Here is a 16,682-nt window from a genome sequence, read left to right as displayed (position 1 = left end):
AAAACAGATGGTGGAGACATTGACGGATCGACCAATGCCATCTTTACTAGGCTACGTGACATTGATAGATCGACCAATGCCATCTTTACTAGGCTACTTGACATTGATAGATCGACCAATGCCATCTTTACTAGGCGACATTGTCCTGTACGGCAAAGATGCTGTATCGTTGTTGAATGCAAAAACAGTCAGGCACCCAGGCTACACTTCCACTACCATAACCAGGATGAGTTACTGTACTGTAATTACACGTAGGTGTTACTGTTCATTGATTTACACATTGAGCTACATGAACCACTAGGACCAGATCAATCTACTGTACTACTATATCCTACAGGTATAAATCTACTGTACTGTGGTGTCCTGGATAAGAGCGTCTGCTAAATGACTAAAATGTAAATGTAATACACTGAGTGTACAAAACATTAAGAACACCTGCTCTTTCCATGACATAGACTGACCAGGTGAATCCTGGTCAAAGCTATGATCCCTTATTGATGTCACTTGTTAAATCCACGTCAATCAGTGTAGATGAAGGGGAGGAGACAGGTTAAAGAAGGATTTTTTTTATCCTTAAGACAATTGAGACATGGAATGTATATGTGTGTCATTCAGAGGGTGAATGGGCAAGACAAACGATGCATTCAGAAAGTATTCAGACCCCTTACCTTGTTCCACATTTTGTTACATTACAGCCTTATTCTAAAATTGATTAAATTGTTTTTTCCCCTCATCAATCTACATACAAGACCCCATAATGACAAAGCAAAAACAGGTTTGTAGTAATTTCTGCAAAAAAAAAAATAAATAAAAAATAAAAAAATATTTGTCACATGCGCCGAATACAACAGGTGTAGACCTTACTGTGAAATGCTTACTTACAAGCCCTTAACCAACAATGCAGTTTTAATAAAAATGTTAAGTAAAAAATGGATAACTAAAAAATAAAAATAATTAAAGAGCATCAGTAAAATAACATTTACATAAGTATTCAGAACCTTTGCTATGAGACTCGAAATTGAGCTCAGGTGCATCCTGTTTCCCTTGATCGTCCTTGATGTTTCTACAACTTGATTGGAGTCCACCTTCGATGCAACGCATTTTTAGGAAGGTGTTCCTAATGTTTTGTACAGTCAGTGTATATCATCTGTAGATCTGTAGATCTGCCTCTCTCAGGGCCTATAACACCTCGGTACATCCACTGGTTCCCCTTTCTGCTCTCAGTCTGACCCTTAATACAGAGGGACAGGCCGGGCGTCCATTACTTTACTAGAGGGCTGAGTGGTAAAATCACACCATGACTGGTTCTCACTCAGAGAGGAGACCTTTGGGGGATGTGTTGCATTTTATCTGATGTAGCATTGAAGTGCACTATGAGCTTTTCCATACAGTTCTTGTTCATGTTATTCAGTATCTGTAACAAACAACATGTGAGCTAACCAGGGAAGGAGCGGGCCGGACATCCCCAGTGGGGGTTGGAGGGTAGTTAGCACCTGCTCCAGCAATGCATGATGGGATACAAGCATTGGCAAACCCAAAACTAAGGATAGAGGGGGCTGCAGGTGGGATAGGGTCACGGTCTGGTGCAAGGCAAGGAGAGAATGATTAGGGAGTTTGGGGGAAGGGGGAGTCTGGGGAGAGGGAGAGGCTGATAGATAGCCTTACAGGTACCAGTCTCCAATACCATTTGTCTGGAGCCTATGAGATAACAATGGGCACAATGACAACAAGAGGAAGAGAGGGGAGAACCATCAGGCCTAGGAAGGCTCAGGTCTACAGAGAGGAGAGCACGATCAGGCCTAGGAAGGCTCAGGTCTACAGAGAGGGGAGAACCATCAGGCCTAGGAAGGCTCAGGTCTACAGAGAGGGGAGAACCATCAGGCCTAGGAAGGCTCAGGTCTACAGAGAGGAGAGAACCATCAGGCCTAGGAAGGCTCAGGTCTACAGAGAGGAGAGAACCATCAGGCCTAGGAAGGCTCAGGTCTACAGAGAGGAGAGAACCATCAGGCCTAGGAAGGCTCAGGTCTACAGAGAGGAGAGAACCATCAGGCCTAGGAAGGCTCAGGTCTACAGAGAGTGGAGAACCATCAGGCCTAGGAAGGCTCAGGTCTACAGAGAGTGGAGAACCATCAGGCCTAGGAAGGCTCAGGTCTACAGAGAGGAGAGAACCATCAGGCCTAGGAAGGCTCAGGTCTACAGAGAGGAGAGAACCATCAGGCCTAGGAAGGCTCAGGTCTACAGAGAGGAGAGAACCATCAGGCCTAGGAAGGCTCAGGTCTACAGAGAGTGGAGAACCATCAGGCTTGGGAAGGCTCAGGTCTACAGAGAGGAGAGAACCATCAGGCGTAGGAAGGCTCAGGTCTACAGAGAGTGAGAGAACCATCAGGCTTAGGAAGGCTCAGGTCTACAGAGAGGAGAGAACCATCAGGCCTAGGAAGGCTCAGGTCTACAGAGAGGAGAGAACCATCAGGCCTGGGAAGGCTCAGGTCTAAAGAGAGGAGAGAACCATCAGGCCTAGGAAGGCTCAGGTCTAAATGGGGCTTAGGTGGTGGGCTTTGCTGGGGCGTGGCCATGGGCGTGGCCATGGGAGCGGACAATGGTGCGGTCGCCGACCTAACATTTTAGAGGCCCTCCTGTTGGCCGCAGTGACAAAATGTGCAGTTTTAAAGCACATTTCCTGCAATTCTACACATTTTGCAGTGACTCAAACATTATAACAAAATCAACCCATGCCATGACAAAAATACTCCTGTATGCATAATTTTAAAAAATGTAGATTCTCCCTGACTGTCTAGCTTTTATTTAGGTGATTGTTAGTTCTCAAAGATGATCTTATTGAAAAATATATTAGTCCATGATCTTTTCTACATATTTTAAATCTGGTTTTAGTCCTTTAAGTTTACACAGAATATTTTTATTTTTTTTGGGACACGGGTGAAAGAACACATAGGTGGCCCGGCCAAGACTTTTCTATGCAGAAAAAGCCCTGCATCCAGACCAGTGGGAGGTATGAAGCTGATAGATTCCCTCCCTATATGTCCTATTCAATCTGAAATTACCCAGTGGCTACTGTGAGTGTCTCCTTTGTCAACAACTGACAAAGAGTACTCAAAAGACAATGTTCTCACACACGCACGCACGCACGCACACACACACACACACACACACACACCTACAACCCCGCCCCCCCCCTCCCTTCATCAGATGAAGTCACACACACAACCCTTAAATAGAGACAGTTGTTGTTTGTAAATAGAAAGGGGTTGTTGTTTGTGTTCAAGAAGTGAAACTAAATCTACTACTTCGTCTGCTTCCCAAATGGCACACTATTTCCTATATAGTGCACTAACTTTTACCAGGGCCCATATGGCTCTGGTCAAAAGTAGTGCACTATGTAGGGAATAGGGTGCCATTTGGGAACGCAACCTTCTTTACAGTGAATAGACAGCCCTGTCTGTGTTGACTCTGATGAAGGCAGTGATAGATAGGGTTGTGTTACAGCAGCTAATTGGGAGCTTACAGTTCTTCTCTGGCTGAGGGAATCATTCCCAGCAGGAACTCCTTGTTTTCCACTTTGAAAAGGATAGTGTGTGTGTGTGTGTGTACGTGGAGTGGAGGTGGGGGTGGGGTGTGGGGGCTGTGTGTGTGTGTGTGATGGTTTATGACTGTGTTTTCAGCTCAGATAAGGAGATATCTCTCTTAATACAGCAGAGCCACAGAGAGGACAGTTGTAGTAGGTAGATGTGATGAATGAGAAAAGGTCTTCTGACGTCACTGTGTGACTCTTTCAAGAGCAACTACCTCTGTAATAGTTCCCCAACTGTAACAGAGTTAAGCTCTAGTCACAAGACACACAACCTTTGCCTTTCAAAAGGCACAGTTTGGTTGATTTACCCTTTATTTAACCAGGTCAATCTAATAATCTAACATTGTATCTACAATAACAACTTTGCTAGCAATCATATCCTTTGTTTTCACAGTGAGCTGACTGTTTACCAATAAGGAATTTTGATCTGGCTACATGGAAACAATAGTTAAAGATCAAGTTATTTTTGGTTTGAACTTTGACCTCTCAGACAGGGTCGTGACCTGACACAGGTCTCTGTGAGCGAGATGATGACAGTCTCTTTGTTCTGTCAGCAGTAGAGACCAGAGGAGTGACTCAGACTGTCACATACATTTTACAGACACTCTTATCCAGAGCAATAAGGGTTAAGATGCCTTGCTCAAGGGCACATCGACAGATTTTTCACCTAGTTGGCTCAGGGATTCGATCTAGCGACCTTTTGGTTACTGGCCCAACTCTCTTAACCGCTAGGCTACCTGCTACTTGCCTACATACTTACCTACCTACCTACCTACATTCTTAGAAAAAGGGTTCTAAAAGGGTTCTTCGGCTGTCCCCATAGGAGAACCCTTTTTGATTCCAGGTAGAACTATTTTTGGTTCCAGGGAGGGTTCTACATGGAACCCAAAAAGTTTCTAACTAGAACAAAAAAAAGGGTTCTCCTATAGGGACAGCCGAAGAACCCTTTTGTAATATTTTTTTCTAAGAATGTAGGCCTTCCATAAATACCTGCAGTGCAGTGCAGTCTCTCTCTCTCTCTCTCTCGTAGTGTAGCAGCGTCTCTCTATACAGCTGGCATGAGACTGAGTTGATGTTTTCTGTTAGCAGGGGGAATGTGTGTACTCACCCTATGTGATCCAGTAGCTGTGGTCTCAAGGCAAGAGCTCTCTCTCAACCTCTGCTCCTCCACCAGAATCTCCCTGAGGTGCTCATTCACCTAGAGAGAGAGAGAGAGAGAGAGAGAGCGAGAGAGAGAGAGAGAGAGAGAGAGAGAGAGAGAGAGAGAGAGAGAGAGAGGGGGGAAGAAGGAGAGGGCCACATTACCAACAAGTAATGAGGGGGAGTGAATGTAGAGGTTTTGTTTTTGTGTGTGTGTAAGTGAGAGAGAAAGAGAGGAAACAGTGACTTTCAGTGGTGAGTACAGTCTCTTGTGGCAGATTAAGCATTCTGGGTGGTGAGATTACGCCACCATAATGTAGGTGAGATTACAGCCACCATAATGTAGGGGAGATTACAGCTACCATAATGTAGGGGAGATTACAGCTACCATAATGTAGGTGAGATTACAGCTACCATAATGTAGGGGAGATTACAGCCACCATAATGTAGGGGAGATTACAGCTACCATAATGTAGGGGAGATTACAGCTACCATAATGTAGGTGAGATTACAGCCACCATAATGTAGGTGAGATTAAAGCTACCATAATGTAGGTGAGATTACAGCTACCATAATGTAGGTGAGATTACAGCTACCATAATGTAGGGGAGATTACAGCTACCATAATGTAGGGGAGATTACAGCCACCATAATGTAGGGGAGATTACAGCTACCATAATGTAGGGGAGATTACAGCCACCATAATGTAGGGGAGATTACAGCCACCATAATGTAGGGGAGATTACAGCCACCATAATGTAGGGGAGATTACAGCCACCATAATGTAGGGGAGATTACAGCTACCATAATGTAGGGGAGATTACAGCTACCATAATGTAGGTGAGATTACAGCCACCATAATGTAGGGGAGATTACAGCCACCATAATGTAGGGGAGATTACAGCCACCATAATGTAGGGGAGATTACAGCCACCATAATGTAGGGGAGATTACAGCTACCATAATGTAGGGGAGATTACAGCTACCATAATGTAGGTGAGATTACAGCCACCATAATGTAGGTGAGATTACAGCCACCATAATGTAGGTGAGATTACAGCCACCATAATGTAGGGGAGATTACAGCCACCATAATGTAGGGGAGATTACAGCCACCATAATGTAGGTGAGATTACAGCCACCATAATGTAGGTGAGATTACAGCCACCATAATGTAGGGGAGATTACAGCCACCATAATGTAGGGGAGATTACAGCCACCATAATGTAGGGGAGATTACAGCTACCATAATGTAGGTGAGATTACAGCTACCATAATGTAATGGAGATTACAGCCACCATAATGTAGGTGAGATTACAGCCACCATAATGTACATGAGATTACAGCTACCATCATGTAGGGGAGATTACAGCTACCATAATGTAGGTGAGATTACAGCTACCATAATGTAATGGAGATTACAGCCACCATAATGTACATGAGATTACAGCTACCATAATGTAGGGGAGATTACAGCCACCATAATGTAGGGGAGATAACAGCCACCATAATGTAGGGGAGATTACAGCTACCATAATGTAGGTGAGATTACAGCTACCATAATGTAGGTGAGATTACAGCTACCATAATGTAGGTGAGATTACAGCCACCATAATGTAGGTGAGATTACAGCCACCATAATGTAGGGGAGATTACAGCCACCATAATGTACATGAGATTACAGCTACCATAATGTAGGGGAGATTACTGCTACCATAATGTAGGGAAGATTACAGCTACCATAATGTAGGTGAGATTACAGCCACCATAATGTACATGAGATTACAGCGACCATCATGTAGGGGAGATTACAGCTACCATAATGTAGGGGAGATTACAGCTACCATAATGTAGGGGAGATTACAGCTACCATAATGTAGGTGAGATTACAGCTACCATAATGTAGGTGAGATTACAGCCACCATAATGTAGGGGAGATTACAGCCACCATAATGTAGGGGAGATTACAGCTACCATAATGTAGGGGAGATTACAGCTACCATAATGTAGGGGAGATTACAGCTACCATAATGTAGGTGAGATTACAGCCACCATAATGTAGGTAAGATTACAGCTACCATAATGTAATGGAGATTACAGCCACCATAATGTACATGAGATTACAGCTACCATCATGTAGGGGAGATTACAGCTACCATAATGTAGGGGAGATTACACCATAATGTAGGGGAGATTACAGCTACCATAATGTAGGTGAGATTACAGCTACCATAATGTAGGGGAGATTACAGCTACCATAATGTAGGGGAGATTACAGCTACCATAATGTAGGGGAGATTACAGCCACCATAATGTAGGGGAGATTACAGCCACCATAATGTAGGTGAGATTACAGCTACCATAATGTAGGTGAGATTACATATACCATAATGTAGGTGAGATTACAGCTACCATAATGTAGGGGAGATTACAGCTAACATAATGTAGGGGAGATTACAGCCACCATAATGTAGGGGAGATTACAGCCACCATAATGTAGGGGAGATTACAGCTACCATAATGTAGGTGAGATTACACCATAATGTAGGGGAGATTACAGCTACCATAATGTAGGTGAGATTACAGCTACCATAATGTAGGGGAGATTACAGCTACCATAATGTAGGGGAGATTACAGCTACCATAATGTAGGGGAGATTACAGCCACCATAATGTAGGGGAGATTACAGCCACCATAATGTAGGTGAGATTACAGCTACCATAATGTAGGTGAGATTACATATACCATAATGTAGGTGAGATTACAGCTACCATAATGTAGGGGAGATTACAGCTAACATAATGTAGGGGAGATTACAGCCACCATAATGTAGGGGAGATTACAGCTACCATAATGTAGGTGAGATTACAGCTACCATAATGTAGGTGAGATTACAGCTACCATAATGTAGGTGAGATTACAGCTACCATAATGTAGGTGAGATTACAGCTACCATAATGTAGGTGAGATTACATCCACCATAATGTAGGTGAGATTACAGCTACCATAATGTAGGTGAGATTACAGCTACCATAATGTAGAGGATATTACAGCTACCATAATGTAGGTGAGATTACAGCTACCATAATGTAGGTGAGATTACAGCTACCATAATGTAGGTGAGATTACAGCTACCATAATGTAGGTGAGATTACAGCCACCATAATGTAGGGGAGATTACAGCTACCATAATGTAGGTGAGATTACAGCCACCATAATGTAGGGGAGATTACAGCTACCATAATGTAGGGGAGATTACAGCTACCATAATGTAATGGAGATTACAGCCACCATAATGTACATGAGATTACAGCTACCATAATGCAGGTGAGATTACAGCTACCATAATGTAGGGGAGATTACAGCTACCATAATGTAGGTGAGATTACAGCCACCATAATGTAGGGGAGATTACAGCTACCATAATGTAGGGGAGATTACAGCTACCATAATGTAGGTGAGATTACAGCTACCATAATGTAGGTGAGATTACAGCTACCATAATGTAGGTGAGCTTACAGCTACCATAATGTAGGGGAGATTACAGCTACCATAATGTAGGTGAGATTACAGCTACCATAATGTAGGTGAGATTACAGCTACCATAATGTAGCTACTTCAGTTAAAAAAACTACAAAGCAGTACTATGACTTCATCATTCAGCACATGAAAACATTGCTACCACTCATAGGCTCATAAACGTTCCGGCTCTAAGCCTTGTTGTGACGCTGTGCGAAGTGTAACAAACATCATGGGGGGAAACAGAAGGAGTCCATTGTCTGATAGGTTTGGTTTTAATGAAAAAGTCCCGGACATGTTTTTCTAGGGCTGTTGCCATTCTCTTCAAAGAGCTCCAGTGCGAGTGATGTAACACACACACACACACACACACACACACACACACACACACACACACACACACACACACACACAGTGATGTAACATTGGCTTTATTATACACATGAACACTTCTCTCCTCCAGCCTTGCCAGCTCTACTGAGGCTCACAATGGTACACTACTGTCTGCCTGCGAGCTGCCGTGTGTGAGTGTTTGTGTGTGTGTGTGTGTGTATGTGCGAGTCCATCCACGAGTGAGTGATCATGTGTGTATCTATGTGTTTCTTGCGTATGTGTGTGTATTCATTTCTCCGCATTAGTGTACATTTGTCCATGTGTTGCTCATTATATGTGTACACGTGTGTGTCTGTGTGTGTGTGTGTGTGTATGTGTGTGTGTGTGCATGCGTGCTTGCATTTTGGTATCCGTCTGGCCTTGGCCTGCAGCGGGAGCAGGAAGCACATGGGCTTCTGCAGGGAGGAATGTCAACAAGCTCAATGACAGAGCCAGACTTGTTTTGATGGGTTGTTATTAGGATTCCAATGGTGGGGATGCATTATCCGAATATTAGGAGCTAACCAGAACTATCTTTTAGGGCTAAGACTCTGACAGTATGTACATTTGGTTCCTGGTTAAACCTCCCAATCCTATGTAAGCAGACCTTAAGATGAGATCAAGTTTATTCTGACTGGGTTTTCTCTCAGTAATCTGATCTGACATGTAACGGAAGTTGCGTGTCCTTTAAAGATGGAATCCGTAGCGGTGAAACTGCCACGTCCGTTTGCAATATTACAACAACAGAGACGTTACTTACAACAACAAACTCTGTTTTTTTCCCTCTGACATCATTGCACGCACGATAGAACACGATAGAGTTCTACTATGTTTTTACCCACAATGCTGGATGCTAATTTCCCCTAAACAAAAACAATAACAAATGCGCCAAGGGCGGCCAGTGGCGCCGTTTCACCTTTCGCGGATCTCAGTTTTAAGAATATACAGTTGTGGTCAAAGTTTTGAGAATTACACAAGTATTGGTCTTCACAAAGTTCGCTGCTTCAGTGTTTAGATATTTTTGTCAGATGTTACTATGGTATACTGAAGTATAAATACAAGCATTCCATAAGTGTCAAAGGCTTTTATTGACAATTACATTAAGTTTATGCAAAGAGTCAATATTTGCAGTATTGACCCTTCTTTTTCAAGACCTCTGCAATCCGCCCTGGCATGCTGTCAATTAACTTCTGGGCCACATCCTGACTGATGGTAGCCCATTCTTGCATAATCAATTCTTGGAGTTTGTCAGAATTTGTGGGTTTTTGTTTGTCCACCCGCCACTTGAGGATCGACCACAACTTCTCAATGGGATTTAGGTCTGGGGAGTTTCCTGGCCATGGACCCAAAATTTAGATGATTTGTTCCCGAGCCACTTAGTTATCACTTTTGCCATATGGCAAGGTGCTCCATCATGCTGGAAAAGGCATTGGTCGTCACCAAACTGTTCTTGGATGGTTGGGAGAAGTTGCTCTCGGAGGATGTGTTGGTACCATTCTTTATTCATGGCTGTGTTCTTAGGCAAAATTGTGAATGAGCCCACTCCCTTGGCTGAGAAGCAACCCCACACATGAATGGTCTCAGGATGCTTTACTGTTGGCATGAGACAGGACTGATGGTAGCGCTCACCTGGTCTTCTCCGGACAAGGTGTTTTCCGGATGCCCCAAACAATCGGAAAGGGGATTCATCAGAGAAAATGACTTTACCCCAGTCCTCAGCAGTCCAATCCCTGTACCTTTTGTAGAATATCAGTCTGTCCCTGATGTTTTTCCTGGAGAGAAGTGGCTTCTTTGCTGCCCTTCTTGACACCAGGCCATCCTCCAAAAGTCTTCGCCTCACTGTGCGTGCAGATGCACTCACACCTGCCTGCTGCCATTCCTGAGCAAGCTCTGCACTGGTGGTGCCCCGATCCCGCAGCTGAATCAACTTTAGGAGACGGTCCTGCCGCTTGCTGGACATTCTTGGGCGCCCTGACGCCTTCTTCACAACAATTGAACCTCTCTCCTTGAAGTTCTTGATGATCCAATAAATGGTTGATTTAGGTGCAATCTTACTAGCAGCAATATCCTTGCCTGTGAAGCCCTTTTTGTGCAAAGCAATGATGACGGCACGTGTTTCCTTGCAGGTAACCATGGTTAACAGAGGAAGAACAATGATTTCAAGCACCACCCTCCTTTTAAAGCTTCCAGTCTGTTATTCTAACTCAATCAGCATCACAGAGTGATCTCCAGCCTTGTCCTCATCAACACTTTCACCTGTGTTAACGAGAGAATCACTGACATGATGGCAGCTGGTCCTTTTGTGGCAGGGCTGAAATGCAGTGGAAATGTTTTTTGGGGATTAAGTTCATTTTCATGGCAAAGAGGGACTTTACAATTAATTGCAATTCATCTGATCACTCTTCATGACATTCTGGAGTATATGCAAATTGCCATCATCAAAACTGAGGCAGTAGACTTTGTGAAAATTAGTATTTGTGTCATTCTCAAAACTTTTGACCACGACTGTACAGTGGGGCTTAGTATCTCTGACCTCAGATATTAGAGGACTGTGTGTGTGTCTTAGTACCCTACCTTGTTGATCCAGGTGGTGACTGCGTCCTCAGTGTCGTAGGGCAGATCTCTGATGTGTCCGTCGGGGTGAGAGGAGGTGTCATTGGGAGGGGAGGAGTATCTGTGGACGCACGCCATCACCCGATCCACACTCACCATCTCCACCGTGTACGCCAACATCAGAGTGTCTATCAGGGCCAGGTGGGAACTCTGGGAAAGAGAGATGGAGAGGTGTTAGAGCGGATCTTCTCAGAGAACATGGACCAGAGATGGTTGCTAGAATAGATGCTCAGAGAGGACACCATCATCAATGTTTCTCAGAGAACATTAGTTCCCATTCCCTCTTCCAGTCAACCAGAACAAACAGGTGAGACTGAGGGTCAAAGATACCCATCTAAGGTCAAATGTAGGTCACATAAAAACATTGGGCATGTTTGGTACAAAACCAGTTTCATTACTTATGAAAACATTAATGGATGTCACTTGAGTTCTAAATGGGGAACTCAAATGTGTGTGAGAGTGTGTGTTGGTCTGACATTCTGCTGGCCTTTCCATTCCAGGGGGGTCAGAACAGAACAGCTAGCAGCTCTCCCTCCTCTTCCTGCCTCTCCATGGGTCCGCTCCACTCTAACATCTTCTAGTGTGTGTTTACTTCCTGCCTGGGACACAGGTCAGCTCTGCTGTTTAGATTCAGATGGATTCAGAAGGTTACTAGTGTGGTAGGACGGCTGTTCTACAATCAGTTGATACAAGCCGAAATGACTGCATGTTACATTACATAGTACTACATTATGTAGTTATCACAATAGGCAGGTAGCTTAGCAGTTAAGAGCGTTGGGCCAGTAACCGGAAGGTTTCTGCTTCAAATCCTCGTGCCGACTAGGTGAAACAAATCTGTCGATATGCCCTTGAGCAAGGCATTTAACCCTAATTGCTCCTTTAAGTCGCTCTGGATAGGAGCGTCTGCTAAATGACAAAAGGAAATCAGTCAATTGAAATAAATAAATTAGGCCCTAATCTATGGATTTCACATGACTGGGAATACAGATATGCATCTGTTGGTCACAGAAAACCAGTCAGTATCTGGTGTGACCACCATTTGCCTCATGCAGTGTGACACATCTCTTTCGCATAAAGTTGATCAGGCTGTTCATTGTGCCCTGTGGAATGTTGTCCCACTCCTCTTCAATGACTGTGCGAAGTTGCTGGATATTGGCGGGAACTGGAACACACTGTCGTACACTTCGATCCAGAGCATCCGAAACATGCTCAATGGGTGACATGTCTGGTGAGTATGCAGGCCTTGGAAGAACTGGGACATTTTCAGCTTCCAGGAATTGTGTACAGACCCTTGCGACTTGGGGCTGTGCATTATCATGCTGAAACATGAGGTGATGGCGACGGATGAATGGCACGACAATGGGCCTCAGGATCTCGTCACGGTATCTCTGTGCATTCAAATTGCCATTGATAAAATGCAATTGTGTTCATTGTCCGTAGCTTATGCCTGCCCATACCATAACCCCACCATGGGGCACTCTGTTCACAACGTTGACATCAGCAAACCGCTCGCCAGCATGACGACGTACACGTTGTCTGCCATCTGCCCGGTACAGTTGAAACCTGGATTCATCCGTGAAGAGCCCCCTTCTCCAGTGTGCCAGTAGGCATCGAAGGTGAGCATTTGCCCACTGAAGTCCGTTACGACGCCGAATTGCAGTCAGGTCAAGATCCTGGTGAGGACGTCGAGCACGCAGATGAGCTTCCCTGAGACGGTTTCTGACAGTTTGTGCAGAAATTCTTCGGTTGTGCAAACCCACAGTTTCATCAGCTGTCCAGGTGGCTGGTCTCAGACGATCCCGTAGGTGAAAAAGCTGGATGTGGAGGTCCTGGGCTGGCGTGGTTACACGTGGTCTGCGGTTGTGAGGCCGGTTGGACGTACTGCCAAACTCTCTAAAATGACGTTGGAGGCTTACGGCAGTCAGCATGCCAATTGCACTCAAAAACTTGAGACATCTGTGGCATTGTGTTGTGTGACAAAACTGCACCTTTTAGCGTGGCCTTTTATTGTCCCCAGCACAAGGTGCACCTGTGTAATGATCATGCTGTTTAATCAGCTTCTTGATATGCCACACCTGTCAGGTGGATGGATTATCTTTTTTTCTTTTTTTGGGGAGGGGGTAGATCAGCTTACTATTGCAGATAGATTGTAACTTCCATCAATGTAATTGTCTGCATCACTTCCAATCCCCCATGTTTTTTATATATATACTCCCCTTTATTACTTTTCAACCCCGCCATCCTTTCCCTACTTGGAGTAAACTAGTGAACAACAATGCCCAGGCCTCTACTTCCAGCCTATACTTACTATCTACACCTTATGGACACAGTCAATTTTACAATAATTCTATTTTATTTGTTTTTGCTCCTGAACTTCTTCTACTCTCAACCTCTCCGATCATTTTCATGATGTCCATCCAGTTTGCTTCTATATGCCATATCTTTCTAACTGTGCTCTTTCCCAAAAGCTCCCAACATACAACCTATATACTTATTATGGACACAGTATGCTTACATTATTAGTTATCTTGTTATTATTTGTTATTAGTCCCATCCTTCAACTCCATTCAATACCTCCCATCTATCTCTTAACACCATCCATATAGGATTTCTATTTGCCATATATATTTCAACCGTACTGTGATGTTTTACAAAAGTTCTGAACCTTTCTATTCTCATTGTTTCTACAGATTGTGAATTAAAAATAAACATTTTTGCTAAAAGTATTATTATATTATTGGATGGATGGATTATCTTGGCAAAGGAGAAATGCTCACTAACAGGGATGTAAACAACATTTGAGAGAAATATGCTTTTTGTGAGTATGGAACATTTCTGGGATCTTTTATTTCAGCTAACACTTTACATGTTACGTTTATATTTATGTTCAGTATAATAAGTCTGTAACAACCTAGTAAGTACATTATATAACTGGCAAGTGGCCTATTCTAAGGACAATCTATAGGAAACCTAGCAATGAACTGAGTCTGTTATTCCAATAAAACTACTGAAGCAAAACCAACAGCACCAAGCAGCAAAACTAACAGCACCAAGGAACAAAACTAACAGCACCTAGTAACAAAACTAACAGCACCTAGCAGCAAAACTAACAGCACCAAGCAGCAAAACCAACAGCACCAAGCAGCAAAACAAACAGCACCAAGCAGCAAAACCAACAGCACCAAGCAGCAAAACAAACAGCACCAAGCAGCAACACAAACAGCACCAAGGAACAAAACGAACAGCACCTAGTAACAAAACGAACAGCACCTAGCAGCAAAACTAACAGCACCTAGCAGCAAAACTAACAGCACCTAGCAGCAAAACTAACAGCACCAAGCAGCAAAACTAACAGCTCCAAGCAGCAAAACCAACAGCACCAGGCAGCAAAACTAACAGCACCATGCAGCAAAACTAACAGCACCTAACAACAAAACTAACAGCACCTAGCAAGAAAACGAACAAAACAGGGAAACACAAAACATAAACAGCAAAGAATTGGTGACCTCACAAACCTCTGTTCATCATGACCCCATAGAGACACTTATATAAGAGACTGTTTACATGCAGTGGGACCCTGGGTTTCCCAAAGAAGAGAGAGACAGACAGAAAAAGAGAGAGAAACAGAGAGACAGAGAGAGAGAGCGAGAGAGGCACAGAGACAGAGAGAAAAAGAGAAAAGGGGAGAAACCAACTGACCAACGTTTCCATGCTTTCCCTCCCAGGTCTTTAAAGCCAGTCCCAGTTCCTCTACTCGCCTGCCAGTAAATATAGTAGGTTTGTACAGTGTCAATACAGACTACAGATCAAGTCATCATGGAAAACAGTGGTAAAACATTACACAGTTAGGTGAAAGCTATACATTAAATAGATAATCGAATGACTATTTTATAGCCGTCAGTTTATCAAAAATAATCCAAGATAGACTGTATTTTCTGACATCACCCCTCCAAGAATGATAGATCAACTGCTTAATCTGATAAGAATCGGTGTGATTCAGACATATGAAATGAAGACCAGTGTATCTTCAGTAGATGCAGTAGACCTTCAGGGTGCCAGTAGATGCAGTAGACCTTCAGGGTGCCAGTAGATGCAGTAGACCTTCAGGGTGCCAGTAGATGCGTAGACCTTCAGGGTGCCAGTAGATGCAGTAGACCTTCAGGGTGCCAGTAGATGCAGTAGACCTTCAGGGTGCCAGTAGATGCAGTAGACCTTCAGGGTGCCAGTAGATGCAGTAGACCTTCAGGGTGCCAGTAGATGCAGTAGACCTTCAGGGTGCCAGTAGATGCAGTAGACCTTCAGGGTGCCAGTAGATGCAGTAGACCTTCAGGGTGCCAGTAGATGCAGTAGACCTTCAGGGTGCCAGTAGATGCCTAACAAACATGAACACCCTCTTCTAGGGTGTTTAACATTAAAATCCCTAACCGAAAAACGATATATATATATATATACAGTGAGGGAAAAAAGTATTTAGTCATCCACCAATTGTGCAAGTTCTCCCACTTAAAAAGATGAGAGAGGCCTGTAATTGTCATCATAGGTACACGTCAACTATGACAGACAAATTGAGAAAAGAAAATCCAGAAAATCACATTGTAGGATTTTTTATGAATTTATTTGCAAATTATGGTGGAAAATAAGTATTTGGTCACCTACAAACAAGCAAGATTTCTGGCTCTCACAGACCTGTAACTTCTTCTTTAAGAGGCTCCTCTGTCCTCCACTCGTTACCTGTATTAATGGCACCTGTTTGAACTTGTTATCAGTATAAAAGACACCTGTCCACAACCTCAAACAGTCACACTCCAAACTCCACTATGGCCAAGACCAAAGAGCTGTCAAAGGACACCAGAAACAAAATTGTAGACCTGCACCAGGCTGGGAAAACTGAATCTGCAATAGGTAAGCAGTTTGGTTTGAAGAAATCAACTGTGGGAGCAATTATTAGGAAATGGAAGACATACAAGACCACTGATAATCTCCCTCGATCTGGGGCTCCACGCAAGATCTCACCCTGTGGGGTCAAAATGATCACAAGAACGGTGAGCAAAAATACCAGAACCACACGGGGGGACCTAGTAAATGACCTGCAGAGAGCTGGGACCAAAGTAACAAAGCCTACCATCAGTAACACACTACGCCGCCAGGGACTCAAATCCTGCAGTGCCAGACGTGTCCCCCTGCTTAAGCCAGTACATGTCCAGGCCCGTCTGAAGTTTGCTAGAGTACATTTGGATGATGGGAGAATGTCATATGGTCAGATGAAACCAAAATAGAACTTTTTGGTAAAAACTCAACTCGTCGTGTTTGGAGGACAAAGAATGCTCAGTTGCATCCAAAGAACACCATACCTACTGTGAAGCATAGGGGTGGAAACATCATGCTTTGGGGCTGTTTTTCTGCAAAGGGACCAGGACGACTGATCCGTGTAAAGGAAAGAATGAATGGGGC

The 16,682-nt window shown here is 43.8% G+C and overlaps 1 protein-coding gene across 3 annotated transcripts in view; it reads right to left on the bottom strand.

The window, feature by feature from the left end:
- LOC121535465 (calmodulin-regulated spectrin-associated protein 2-like) overlaps positions 1 to 16,682 on the bottom strand; it is a 94,271-nt gene that overhangs the window by 48,788 nt on the left and 28,801 nt on the right. For all 3 annotated transcript variants that reach the window (XM_041842565.2, XM_041842566.2, XM_041842567.2), the window contains exons 3-4: positions 11,193 to 11,381; positions 4,695 to 4,784 (exon numbers count right to left, since the gene is read on the bottom strand). In XM_041842565.2, coding sequence (XP_041698499.2) covers positions 4,695 to 4,784; positions 11,193 to 11,381 — 279 coding nt within the window. The remainder of the gene's footprint in view (positions 1 to 4,694; positions 4,785 to 11,192; positions 11,382 to 16,682) is intronic.

This window comes from Coregonus clupeaformis, chromosome 21, assembly GCF_020615455.1.
Source record: "Coregonus clupeaformis isolate EN_2021a chromosome 21, ASM2061545v1, whole genome shotgun sequence".
In the NCBI taxonomy this organism is placed as follows: domain Eukaryota; kingdom Metazoa; phylum Chordata; class Actinopteri; order Salmoniformes; family Salmonidae; genus Coregonus; species Coregonus clupeaformis.
This window is presented reverse-complemented; position numbering and strand designations above follow the sequence as displayed.